This window comes from Phoenix dactylifera, chromosome 2 (genome assembly GCF_009389715.1).
Source record: "Phoenix dactylifera cultivar Barhee BC4 chromosome 2, palm_55x_up_171113_PBpolish2nd_filt_p, whole genome shotgun sequence".
In the NCBI taxonomy this organism is placed as follows: Eukaryota; Viridiplantae; Streptophyta; class Magnoliopsida; order Arecales; family Arecaceae; genus Phoenix; species Phoenix dactylifera.
In genome coordinates this window covers 3,504,561-3,518,755 of record NC_052393.1, presented here as the reverse complement: position 1 = coordinate 3,518,755, position 14,195 = coordinate 3,504,561, and the positions used below count along the sequence as shown (strand labels likewise).

Here is a 14,195-nt window from a genome sequence, read left to right as displayed (position 1 = left end):
CTGACTTGACCGTCGGAGGGCCATCACCACCCTGGTGGTGGTGCAAGGCTTGTTTGCAGGTTCCTTGGCGGAAGGTGGAGCGCAACCAGCACCAACCAAGACAACTCAGGCGGAACCCCGTTCACACCGTCGTGTCAATCGTTCTCGGTTTGGACCACCAGCAACAGTAACACTTAGGGGTCTTGCATTAATTTTGTTCCCAGACTTAAGCACTTAATAATCTGAATAAAAATATTTAATATTAAAAAATATTTATTTTTGATATATGATAAATATAAAATTATAAATAGGTCAAGTCAACTCCTGATTGGTCCGCTGGTCTTGGCTGGACCTATTTTTGAAGGGCTGTAGGTCTAAGATCAAAAATTGCTCCATATGAAAAAATAAGTCAGATCTTGATTTTGTAACTTCTGACCCAACACATTCTGGCTTGACCTGCTTGCCGTATAAGTCTAATTGGACTCAAACCCAATCTAACCCACCAAAAAAATCCGAATCTGGGAGTATCAATAGGTTCGGCCGATATAGTTCTGACTCAATTAGACCCAATCCAATCCATTTTTAGAGATCCGTAAGTTGGGTTGGGGTCAAAAAATGGACCTAATTTGGAAACTAGCTCGAGCTAGGATTTCGTATATTTTTACTATGACCCCAACTCAATGCATATAATATTTAGGTCTACTTTGGATTAATAAAAAATAGAACCTCAAACCCTACCAGATCCAACCCAACTTGAAAATCCAAATCATATACAACCCTTTCTCCTTCATATTACATTCTTTTTCGATTCATCGAATGAACTTATTTAAATTAATCTATCTCTCTTCATCTCAACAACCCCATCCCCTCTCACCTACTTATCTTAATTATATCTAAACATCATTGTTTATTTTCATAGATTCTTATTTATAACATTCTTAAGTATACTACTATTTTTAAATTATATTTTGTAAATTTATACAAATAGAACATTATAACAAGAATGGAATGCTGATATCAATTAAGATTGATAAGGAAGAGATACCACAGAGCGACCAATTTTATTATTTACGATTATTATAGAATATAATATGAAGATAGATGAAAATATATTTAATAGAATTAGAGGTTGATGGATGAAGTAGAGAACTGTATTTAAAATGTTATGTAATAGGTGCATATTATTTTGTCCGTTTCAATGAAATAATGTTGTTATTGAAACCTTATTATCTAAGTTTGATCAAAACTATGGGATCCACCTTCATTGTTATGCCAGCTACTCAAAATTCTACGTTATCATGACGGTCACTCTTTTTTTTTCAGATCTTTTCTGTGGGTTCGGCTGCAGTATTGCTGTGGGATGGGAAGGAGGTGGCACAGCTTTTATGATATTTTTTTCTGAGTTACTTTTGGTTTCGAGGACTCGGAAAGTTGACTGGGTATAAGGAAGCAAAAGGAGAAAGCATGGCACGAAGACATCATTAGCTGTGCCTTGTGAGGAGCTAAGCTTAGCCGTAGTTGGGCCAGCCAGTTGCTTACCACGTAATATATTTTGCTACGGGCTAGTCGAAACTAAGATAGTGCTGCAAATGGGTTAAGATCAACTCATAATCGAAACAAGTCCGATCCCATTAAAATTGATCCAATCTATTTGGAGGTCCATGATTTGGGTCAGGTTTCAAAAGTTAGGAATGAACTAACCTAACCTGGCTCGTATATTATTCATGCCTACTTTATGATTTTTAAAATAAAAAAATAGGCCTGACCTAACTCCAACCCGAAAATCCAGATTATGTAAAATCTCTTCTCCTTCACACTAAATATCTTTTCCAAATTATCAATAAATCCTTAAAACTAATCTCCCTCTTTTTATCTTAACAACCTCATCTCCTCTAGCCTATCTTTCCTTAGTTTCATTTAAACATTTACTATTTATTTTGGTAGATTCTTCTATATCAATACATATTTAAAAAATGTATAGTTTGTAAGCTTAAGACTAATCAGTTTCTTGAATGAAATTAATTTTAGTGACCATATATTGAATATGATTTTTTTTTTTAGCTTAAAAGAATAGCTGAATACTTGATTTTGAATGTGACCTGACCTGTATTGGAATATGTTGAGTTTGTTCTACATTATATATTAATTATATTTGTTTCTTAGCATATGCATGGCACATGCGACACTAGTTAGACATTAAATTGTTTGTTCAATGAGATAATAAACTTAATCAATTTTTGAATATTATTTACCATCAACAACTTGAGGGAGCAATACTTGATAAGCGAAATAATTGTGTCATTTGTATGTCCTCATAGACTGTCAATCGCAGTTTTCTATTTTGCCCCTTTGTAAGATCTACCCCATGCTTAGAATATTGATCATGTTTTTCTATTTTGTCCATTTGTAAGATCTCCGAGCTAGATATTACGCCCTAGCTTCTTCTTAGCCTTCGTCCTCTTCTTTGCTACCGCCGGGAGGCACAACAGCATGTCTTACGCAACTGAGAGGCGAGAGATGGGACGAGTAGAGAGGATAACAGGTTGGAATTATTTTAATAACTAAATTTTTTTTTTGCATGTTCTTTTATTTGAGCAAAGTCGTTTTGTATATCTTGATTAATCAAGAATTAAATTTAGTGTATCCCTTTTTAGCCAAAAGAAAAAAAAATAAGAAATTTTATTAAAAATGATATAACTATAATAAAAGGGGTACGTTTGAACTCTTCTCCGGTGGATAAGCCATCATTGTAACGCGGAAGGCAGGGAAGAGCCCAAGAGTGCGGGGTTGCAGGCCTTGATGATACTTGGCAACTTGCGTAGGTCGCCCAACTCTCCATCCTCTCCCCTTCCTCTCCATCTTTCTCGCTCCTTCCTTCACACCCTCCAATCCTGGGCTATTCTAAGAAAAATTATCAAACATGCCCTAAATTTAATGATAAAAATAGATCGGATAATATTTATTTGAATCTATTTTTTATTCAAATATATCCAGATATAAATAAAAATGAGTATTCGATTAATATCCGTATCCGTATCCGAAAAAAAACATAAATATGAATATAAATAGATAATTATCCGATCTATATGCGAATATTCGATTCCATTTGTAATCCTATTTAATTTTATATGGTACTTATGAGCCTTTAAAAAAACTAAATGACCACATTAACATGCTATTAACTGGATTTATCATCCATTTAGTAATATCTTTGATTTTATGGTCATAAAGTTTAATTATCTGATTTATATCCGTATTTATATCCATACATTTGGCATCCGATTTGTATCTGTTTAAAACAAATATAGATATGAATTTTTGCATCCGACTAACATCCATATCTATATCTTGTTAAACAAAATAAATATGGATATGGATATACTAGTATTTTTGATCCGATTTTGGCCCTATCTAAACTTTAAAGGAAATCTTAAAAGAATTTATTTATGGTCATGACTTCAGCCAGTTTTGGTTGTAACTAGAAAACCATCGAAGCTAGGAGATTAACCGATACAAATTGTAACCAAGATCTCGTAGATATTTCAATTCCAGCAAACGATGATGCTTTTAGAATCGGTTCCAATTTGGCCATGGTTGAAACCAATCACTTGTAATCAAAACAAATCATTTTTGCCTGAAACTTATCATCTTAGTGAATTGGCCATTCATGGTAGAGGTAATCTTATCAATCAAGAACCTATCCGTATATCTCTCAAATCGAAAACAAAAACAAAGATTTTCTTTTAAAAAAAAAGTAAAGTGGCAATAAAAATCTCAAAATTTGGCAGCCATTGGATAATATTACTATAAGATCGAGTGAAAAAAGAGCGCTGAACATGCAGAGATGAAGATAAGCAATCCAGGAAAAAAGAAAATAAAAAAAAATTAAAAAAGCTTCCAAAGAATGGAAATTAAAACTTCAAAAGATGAAATTAATTAGATTAAAGAACCTAGGAAAGAAAGCCAGAATTAGTGAGCTGAGATGTTACCTAAAAGTATTTCTAAAGGCTGCAAGAAAGCAGGACGCTGTAAGCACTAAAAGACTCTAATGCATATTTCCCATCAAGATAAACATGGATTTCCATTGGAACCACAGCAGTGGAATGGAGATAAGAGACACATGCCCTTAGAATTTCAAGTACATATTACTTTTAGTTTGCAGACATGGAGGGAAAGTTGACATAGAGAAACTCTAATAAGAGGTATGATACTATGATACTAGAAAAAAGTCTCATGTTTCATAGAAGGCAAAATAGAATGAACGAAAAATATTCTTACATAGTAATAGATTATTCACCAATTTCGTAACAGGAAAAGCACTAAGGATCATTGTGCATGGTAGTAACTTTGGTGTTTCTTCTGCTGAACCAGCAGGGAACAAAACCATCCCTTTGTGTTTTCATGCAGAGCTAAATTACTTGTACTGCTCTGCGAGAAGGAAAATAGCATAAAAACTATAAATATTGTAGCTGAGGTTCATTACAAGGCATCGAATTTGGCTAGAATTACAATTTTAAAATCCCTCTTGAATAAAACTTACGAGGCCAGAATAATACAGTTGCCTTACAAGAAACTAAACATAAAACACAAAAGATAACATTACCTATCTACGTAGGAGTAATAGTATAGTAAAGAAGGATGAGCTCCCTACACAGCATGCACAAAAAATGCAAGCTAATACACTTCCACATTCCACTGCTCTGCCCTCTTCAGGTTCCTTCTGTACTCCGACCAGTCAATACCTGCAAATTATGCAGCAGAATGAATTATGAAATTAGTGTGTATAACATATGATTTTCCCTTCATTTATCTGCATCATATTATATACATACCATCTCTAGCAGCCAAGGATACCATGATATCATCAATACCCTTCTCCATTCCTTTTAGTCCGCACATATATACATAGGTGTTGTCCTTCTTGAGTAGACCCCAGAGTTCCTCGGCGTACTGCGCCATACGAGTCTGTATGTACATCTTTTCTCCCTTCTCATTTGTTTGCTCTCTGCTCACAGCAAAGTCGAGCCTGAAATTATTTGGTGCCTTCTCTTTCATCTTCTCAAATTCCTACAGATCACAAGGCAGTGAGGTCCATTAAGAACATAAGTAATAGCTGGCTATAAGATTTGATGACCGAAAGAAACATAAAAGAATTTAGAATACATGATTTCCTTATGAGAAACTTTTAAATTCATAACAATAAGTCCACCTCCTTATAGAGCAACGAGCTGCTTGTAGGAACTCCCAAGAAGAGCCACGCTAGTCCGTTGAACTGCATAAGAATTATAATAAATTAAACTTGCTCGTCCAATGATGAATTATTTGAAACATCATGAGAACCAACTAATGGAGCATAGCTAGCAATTTTTACAAACTGCGGTTTTCAGTACAGACAGTTTGGTCACATGTATGATATAATTCATTGGAGTTTTTCTCTCTTTTTGTGTGTGTGTGTGTGTGTTTGTGATTCATTGAAAGTTATGAGATATTCATAATTTCAGAAGGAGTTTGCCACAAATACTATCCAATGACTTGCCTAATAAGTTATAAGACCCACTCACTTCTTGTTATGCAAAATAGCATTACCTTGTAGTCATCATGCTTCTCAAAGAACATTTTCCACAGGTAGGAGCGGAAAGGTGCAATCCCAGTTCCTGTGGCAAGCTGCAACCAGCCAGATCATCAATAAGCACTTGAAAAGATATTCACAAAATGTAATGGGTCGATGGATCAAAATACGACACAGATCTCGACAGCTGCATGTGTTAACAAGAACAAAACTAGGTCACCAGATTACCATTATGATAGTTGCATTGGGATCCTTAGGCATAAGCATTTCTTTCCCGACCGGTCCTGTAATCTTAACTTCAGCACCAGGTTTCATGTCGCCTTAAAGATACAACAGCATGGCATACATGGAGTATCATCAATCAATTAATCAACTGGAAGTTCTAATATTAGGTTGGACAAAACATATAACAACAGGAGAAGAGGAGTTAAAATACCCACATAAGAAATTTGAGCAGACTCCTTTCACTATTTCCCCTTGCTCATTAGTATAAACAAGCCGCTTTACACACAGAGAAACCTGTACAAGAAATGCATCTTGAACTCATACACCTTCTATAAACATAGAAGGTTTGTTCAGAACAATTAATTAATCATCATACAAAGCACACTTCATTCAAAATTAATCATCAGAGACACCCATGAAATCATGATTCACAAGTTTCTGAAAGTCACATCTCCTTAGCGCTTGTGCCGGAAAGAGGTTCTGATTTCGACTTGGAAATATACCATTATTCTCAAAGAATAATGATTACTCAAAGAATGATGGATTACAAAATAATGAATTTTAAGTACTAAATAAACAAATTCTTATCATTGTTGATCAAAAACCAGAAGAAAGATCTCTAAAATTAGTAATTGCAAGTATCTGAGAAACAAAACCACACACAGAGAGATGATTTGATAGTCTAATGAAGCGACTGTAGACTTAATTTAAGAGAAAAAGCAGAGTAATGGAGAATTCAAACTCACTGTCTTGGAGTCACCAAAATCTCCAAGAGCGCTGCTGGCGATTGAATACAACCTGAGCTTGTGTGGTTTTCCATTCTTATCAATTCCATCAGGGATCACACCAATGGACTGTCCCTCTCTGTATGGAACCTCACCTATGAAAAGCCATCATATATATATATATATATATGTATACCATCAATCTGATCATCAGATATTAAAACTCTCTGCTAACGTTTCCTTCAGATATATATTACAAGCATATAGAAAGGTGATCGATACCCTCGGTGCTGAAGACCATGTGCCACGTTTCTCCGGGTGCGTCATCGCCGGTGATTTTGGTGTTAAGGAGGCACCTCCCAATGTACGGCTCCTTCGGCTTATACTTGTTGATGACGACACCCTCGTCGTCTTTCTTGGAGACCCTCTGTACCTTGGCAGGAGTCTCTGTTGTGACCTGGGCTCTTATTGAGACCAGCTTCCCCGCTGTGGACACGCTTCTTGGATGCAAACATGTCTGCAAGCAAGGATTCAGCATCAACATAGAGCACCGACGACTGTATGATATCTGCATACAGTAAGAGGATCAGAGATTGTTTTACCTTGTGGAGACTAAGCCTCTCGGAAGTGGAGATGGAGGTTCTACTGGTGGGCAGGGCAAGGGATGAGGACTTGGAGGATGGGAGGGACACTGCAGCAGTTACTGCAGCAGAAGCCATTGCCTACTTTTCTCCTCTGAATTCAGGGGGAGGAAGAGAGACAATGGAAGAGGAAGAAGTGTTAACGGGAGTGGGGGAGGGGGAGGAGGAGGAGGAGAGAAAGAGAGGTGCTTAGAAAAAGGGTGGGAGAGGATTGGGAGATATGAACGGGTGGAGGAAATTGGTGGTGGGAATGAAGTGGTCGTTGTACATTTTGGAGGGGCTTCAAGATTTTAGTGGAACGTTTGTGGATAATGCTCCGTTTGTAACTGTAGTCTCACAATACCATATCTACTTGGTTCAGTCTGGGTTTGACCCTCATCCCAATCCAAAATGGCACATAGAAGAAATTCTCCCCCCAGTTCACTAGTCTAATAGACTACTCCTGATGGAATCTGGTACTCTGGTGCTGGTATGACCCAATCCTTGTGCTAGACTAGTCATTTACACATGGATTGCATAGATTAATTCATTCAATGAATCACTGGAACCATGCGAAGTGACTTTAATTAAATGCACAACTTTAAAAATTTGATGGTAATATTTGCCTCCTCTGTATTTCAAATTTTCAACTCTTTAATAAACACACAATTTTATTGAAAGAAAACTCGCAAGCGATTAAAAAACCAGCTTACTGCATATGAATCTAGTTGTGTTTTTTTTTTCTAATTTATGTATGCATGTGTTTGTGTAGGGTATGGAAATGGAACTAGTAGATTAAGGATTCATAAATAATGAACCATCATCAATTTGGTATCTTGAAATATTTTTGGATCGATATATTTCGAAGTTGGGAGACTGATCGTGGAAGTTGATCTTGTAAATTAGTAATCAGTTAATATTAAACTATCTATATTCTGAGCTATAAATAAATTTTTATATATTCCTAAGTCAACAGGCTTACCAAATAAGGGGCTGATAAGCGATAAATCATCCATTTAGGAAGCCATAGATAATCTTTTTCCAATTCCCAGCATATTCCAAAATCGGCATTTTGCCAGACAATAAGTCACGAAGTGCCGATTTTATATCAAGTTCGTCAGTTTAGGGACCAAGAAATTGTATTCTATCTGTCGAAGGACCTTGAAGCAATTTTTTCCTACTCAAACTCGGGCCATTTCCATCTACTCTTTCCCTCCCACAAACCCTAACCCTAGATCTTCCCACCTCCAAATCTCCAAGCTCCTGCCGCTAGGCAATCATCCAGCGTCCGAGGAGGTGCTGCTCTTCGATTCCGGAGTCCTCGTGTTCGTTTGATCTTCCACTCCATCCCTTCGAGTCGGATGAGGTATTCTTGTGAGCAGATGAGAGCATCCGCATCCTCCATAACTCTTTAGTTCGTCATTCTTAAATTATATAAATAAAAACGAGGATATTTCATTATTTTTCGACGAAATTATGGAAAGGAAAAGGATTAAAGAAGACAAGAACCCTGGTGGTAGCATCGGTATTCTAGATGTTTGATAAAATGCCGCACAGGGATCCCTTACAATTTCAACTGGCTCCTTGCTAGTTTATTGATTATCTACATGTAAAATTGGTTCATGGATGTGTTTTCGGAAAGAAAAAAAAAAGATCTGATAAAAATTGTTATATGGATCCGATGTGAATTTTGAGATGGACCAGTTTCTAGTGAACACTAGATGCTTGATGTTAGATATGACCCCTAACATACACGATACATTGGTATAGTTGGTCGCTATCCTGTCCGGGTGCCTTATATCAAATTTTTCTTTTTCCCCCTTTTTCTGTTTACGAATGTTCTCTAACAGATTCTTTGGAAGAGGAAATAATTTGTCCAGAAGTTATCCACTATTCAGGTAGTGCTTATGAGATTTTTATTTATCCTTTGGATTAAGATATTCTAAACTATTCTGATGAATATACGATATTGTGATCACAGATAGCTATGAATGAGCTTGAGAGCCTAGATGCAATGAGCAGATGAGGTAGTTGAGCAAACTTGTAACTGAGCGACTCCTTGAATCAGGGATCTACAGTTGGAACTCAAGTTTATGAAATGCGCTATCATTAAATTTATCAAGTGGTCTTGGATACATAGGTAGTGTTAGCTTAAACTGTAAAAACAAGAGAGGAACCCTGAAATGACTGTCCAGGCCCCAAAAATAACATATTCAGTTTCCAAAATACGGGGGTGACAATCCTCCTATGGGACAGGTTCTTTGAATGGAAAAATTCAGGAAACTGACGACATTCAGACTATAAATGGTTGCCTTAGCTCTGATGATCACAACATGTTGAAATTTCATTGTTTCAATGGATGGAGAAGTTTTTTTTGGAGAATTGTTGTTGATCCAATTTACCCAGAGAATTTGTATGCATATTGGCTTGCCTTAATCTATAACAATATAGGACACACACTATCTAAGCTATAAAAGTCCACAACTGCATTGGAGTCCTAGACACAGTCTGACTGATAGATGTACTAACTAAGCAATTCCTTTAGTTGAATGCCTTTGAATTATTAATTTGTTCCATCTCTTGCAGATGACTTTGCTGCTAGAAAATGGTGATCTACTAAAGCATGGTATGTGTTAGACAATATGTTACCAGAAAATTGTAATTGGGCATTGGGCATGCTCAAGGGACTATACTTAGAGAATCACCGGTTTTCTTATCTGCTAGCTTCTGTAGCTATGATGCAACCCAGGTTTGTGAGGCTGTTTTGGTGATTTAGAGATAAAGGCTCATTTTTCTGCTACTGTAGTCTTAGAACCAGTTTCTGTGGATTAACAGCAACAAGTCACGTTCCTTTTTGCACGGCCAAACAAAAGAATATTTACAGAGCCTCATTAAAACAGAAAGGTACTTACATTAGGTTCAGATCGGAGATCTACTCTCTTTTTTCATTGACAATAGTAACTAGCAACAGCAATTGGAATTATAAAAGAGGGGGAGGAAGAATGGGAAACCAGTAGGGATGTATATAAGAGCAGGGTGGAGCATGACAGAGTTTGGAAGAAGAATATAACCAGCACCTCTTTCTTTTATTAGCTTTCCAATTAAGCCTTCATAAAGCAAAACACCTTCTAACCAGTCTCTCCCTTTTATTCTATGTTTGGTTGGCATGACTCCAAGCGGAGCAAATCTTTCTAGCATGAAGAATGAAAATTATTTGTGGCTACATTTCAAGGCCATATTTGTTGGCATTGGATTTAAAACTTTAGAAAATTTTAAATTTTCATTTCTATTACCACCAAGGTTTAAAAACTCATCTCTGATTTGGTTTTTACTAGGTTTATGGAGTTTTGGTTTTGGTGATTTCAGTGGTTTTTGAAGTTCCAATCCAAGTTTCAAGGTCTTGGTCAGAAAAATAAAGAAAATATTAAAAATACAAAAATAGGAAAAATTATCACATTATTATAGAGTAATTTATGTTGCACGAATTCTTTATTTATGTAGTTTTAACAATTTTAGATTTAAATTAATATTTCATATAAATCAAAATTAAATATATTGGTATTTTGTATTGTGCATGAATTTATGAACATAAATATATTATATACTACTTGAGATTTAATTGTTCAGAGAGTCATTATCTTTCATTTTCAGTAAAACTCACAAACACATGGAATTTGGACATTTTGTTCATATTTTTGGTGTTAACTAGCTCTTAAATTGAATGCATTTAGCTATATAATGTTATGTTTAGTTGTATAAAAAATTATTTTTGTCAAAATATCATATATCTAGTTATTCATATTAGTCTTTAAAAAAAAATACTATGTTCGGGATTTTTGTAAGGCCTCAGCTTATCAATGGTTAATTTACTCTCTATCTCCTCCTTTGACTCAGAAAAAAGAAAGAATAATTATTGAAAATTCATATTATATATCCTATGTGCTTAAATACATAAACTATGTCAATTGTGCGTAAATGGCCCCTGTAATGGCTGCTTTACGTTAGTTTAGTTCAATCTTAGTCAAAATCACCATTGCATTAACCAAAACTGATTGAAGCATGAAATTGGGGATTATTTTCAGCTTGCGCTTGGCCAAAACTTGAAACCGTGGTTTTTGCATCATGCTAGACTCAGATTAGAGGTTTAATCTTTAGGGTGAAAGGCTAGTGGGATTGATCCCTCTGTTCCCTGCCCCATTTTTCATTTTTTAATGACCCCACACTTAAAAGCCTCTTAATGCAGTAGAAGCATAGTGGACAGAAAGAAGATCACTGACTACTCGAAAGAAATTGATCAAGCAACCATACAGTTGTGAGTTGTGAAGGAATGCCATCTTTTTTTCCTATGCCCATGAGCTAGAAAGAGATCCACTCTATTTTCACAAGATAAAACAAAATAATTTATTATAATCAAAGAAGTCCGTTTCCCAAGAGAGGTTTGGAGTGACCAGAGATCATGTACTTCTTATAGTCCAAGTCAACTAATTAAGTAATATTATATTTTAGTAATTTTGTGGTCTCATACTACTAAAAGTTCACTAGTTTCCTGGTGGCTGTGGGTCACCGACTTGCACTACCGATTCACAGTACTGCATGCCACTAAACAAAAATAAAACAAAGAGAACTGGTATACCGAATACAGATGGCATATATGGAAATTTTCCGACTCCAGCTTTATTCTCAGTGATATGCTCTGCATCTAACCTGATTTCTGTTGATAAGCTGGTGTTCAAAGTTTGGTCAGCTTATTCTACTTCACCTCTCAATGAAAATCATGCAATTTATTTGGAATTACAAGGATTATTTAGATTTTACCCTTGTAGCTTTGGTAGTTTATTTGTAATTGTCACTGGGCTATCATTAGCCTAATAAACTCCCCTTTTGGGATACCAGCTATTGGGAGTTGTAATATGAGTAATTTTGTCAACTATTTTGGTCATTTGAATGGTGTTTTGGCTAGGTCTATGAGGAGATTGGAAGTAAATATGATTTTTCTACAATTTTTTTTGTGTATGTTTCTCCTCTCCTCTGTCTCATTTCTTTCAAGATTGCTAGTGGGATTTGCAGCTGAATTCCTGAGGCTTGCGGCCGTCCAGAGCAACATTGGATAGGTGGGGATTGCTGTATCCTGGGAAAATGTTCAGTTAAGGTTGTGCTATAGAGCAGCACACTGTTCCTTTAATCACAATGCTTCGAGCATGCCCCCATTTTTCTTCCATAACCTACCCCAACAACTGGATCATAGCCATCTACAAAGTACACACATGCTTTCCACCTGTCAAGTAGTAGTTGATCATATGAAGGCATAACTATTTGACGATGACATTTGATTGCATCATTTTAACATGGCACAACTTAATTTCTCCAGGTTGGCATGCAGAAGATCATTCAAGAATTTGTTTTCTCTAGGTTCTAAAGGCTACCAAACCAGCATGTCAAACTTAGCCTGTGATTTTACTCTTTTATGATCACCACTGACATGAATTTCTTAATGGATAGTTTGGCATAAAATGAAATTTAGTGCTATGGAACTATGTTAGTCGTGTTCTCGACTAGATAGGGGAAGGTAGTGATTAAGCTGTTTTACTTGTTTCCATCTTCAGTTAATTGCGGCCATTTCTTTGATATGATGCAGGCTTCAACTTTGAAATCTTACCAAACTCAGGAGCACCTGCTTCAGTGACAGAGTCATTTCTTTTTTGTTTTTCTGATGTAACTACTATGCCGATCTGAATGTCTTTGGTCAATATAATGATGCAACTGCTGATGTTTTGTGACTTTGGCAATCATGCAGGATGACAGCATAAAACCGAAAAAAAGAAGATTCCAACACTTTGAACTTTCATGAAAAACTTTCCAGTTCACACAGCAGTACTTCGTAAAAGCTCATGCAGAGATTTTGAACATTTGAAGCCTGTGACAGGGAAAGCGAACAAACTAGGACACTACTTTATGGCCATGATATTTGATTCTGTTAGTATCGCATGGTAATTTGTATAGCATGATTGTTCTGAAAGGTGCCATTGTTTCATTTTTTTTCCTCTTGGGACGCTTTTGCAGACATCGTTTCCTAGCCGATCATGTATTGTTCCTTAATAACCTTAAACTCCTTTTTACCGCCATCTTGGTATTTTCTTATATCAGATGATTAAAATTTTTTGATGTACAAGTTGCACATGTGCGCGCACAAACACATGAAAAAAAGAAAAGGGATTAGTTCAAACTCTTGCTACTTGGGTTGATTTAGCACATGGAAAGTATTCAAAGCCTTTGTATCAATCATCAATCCATGTTCATATTTCATAACAACCATCACCTGTTAAAATGGTGCAGATGATGTGCTCGAAAAGCATGATGCCTGGAACTTGGCGTGGGCAGCGTCGACGTTTCATGGAATTCAGCCTCGAAAAGATGCTGATCAAACTTGTAGACTAAATTTTACATATATTTTCACTTGTATAACTATCACTAATGTACCAAAGTTTCCAATTGGCAGGAATTTTGGCCCTGATCTGCCCTTGAGGGAACCCAAGGGTACAAAAAAGGGAAGCATACCAGCTTCAGCAGCAAGAGTTGGCCTCCACATGGAAGACAACCTGTAGTGGTTGGACCAGAAGCGGGCGAGCATCCATGTGCTGCCATTTTTTATTGGCATGCATTAGTGGAAGCTCTGCTGTCAATTTAGGGTTTGGCAACGGCACTCCGAACATGTTTATGGCCCTTATGCCGGATTGGTGTCTCTACTTTGCCAAAAGGATTATTTCACTCTACTTTGGTTCCGCTTTTATTGCATCTAGGGGCAGCTTCTGTTGATCTACTCCCATTCTCTTAAAATTGTCTTCCTTTATCTATAACTACTTTGAAAGGGTTTCAGGAATTTGCAAGGAGCATTGGCAAGAGAAGGTCTTTCATGTCGAATGCCATGCTATTTTTCTGTCTTTCTAATAGATCTACTACAGGCAGGACTTTTCAATGGGGCAGCTTTTTCTCGAATATCCCTAATCCCTTGGAGGTGGGATTGAAACTTCATTTTGTACCAACTTAGTCAGCCAATACCTTTCGATATTATGCATGGAA

General features: G+C 36.4%; 1 protein-coding gene and 1 long non-coding RNA gene across 5 annotated transcripts; one reads left to right on the top strand and one right to left on the bottom strand.

The window, feature by feature from the left end:
- Nucleotides 1-4,406: 4,406 nt before the first annotated feature.
- LOC103706150 (ferredoxin--NADP reductase, leaf isozyme, chloroplastic) lies at nt 4,407-7,377 on the bottom strand. Its single transcript, XM_008790163.4, has 9 exons — nt 7,101-7,377; nt 6,781-7,015; nt 6,520-6,653; nt 5,989-6,067; nt 5,777-5,868; nt 5,566-5,643; nt 5,189-5,251; nt 4,812-5,046; nt 4,407-4,721 (listed from the first exon to the last, which is right to left on the bottom strand). The coding sequence occupies exons 1-9, from the start codon at nt 7,215-7,217 to the stop codon at nt 4,654-4,656; spliced, it is 1,101 nt and encodes a 366-aa protein (XP_008788385.2). The 5' UTR covers nt 7,218-7,377; the 3' UTR covers nt 4,407-4,653.
- An 804-nt stretch (nt 7,378-8,181) lies between these two features.
- On the top strand, nt 8,182-14,195 carry LOC103706149. Of its 4 annotated transcripts, none has more exons than XR_005507696.1 (3): nt 8,182-8,484; nt 9,705-9,744; nt 12,754-14,195. It is a non-coding gene; the product is annotated as an uncharacterized LOC103706149 (long non-coding RNA). The 4 variants fall into 4 exon arrangements; XR_003385498.2 differs by lacking the exon at nt 9,705-9,744 and having other exon boundaries at nt 8,192-8,484; nt 12,754-12,830; nt 12,913-14,195; XR_603922.3 differs by lacking the exon at nt 9,705-9,744 and having other exon boundaries at nt 8,189-8,484; nt 12,913-14,195.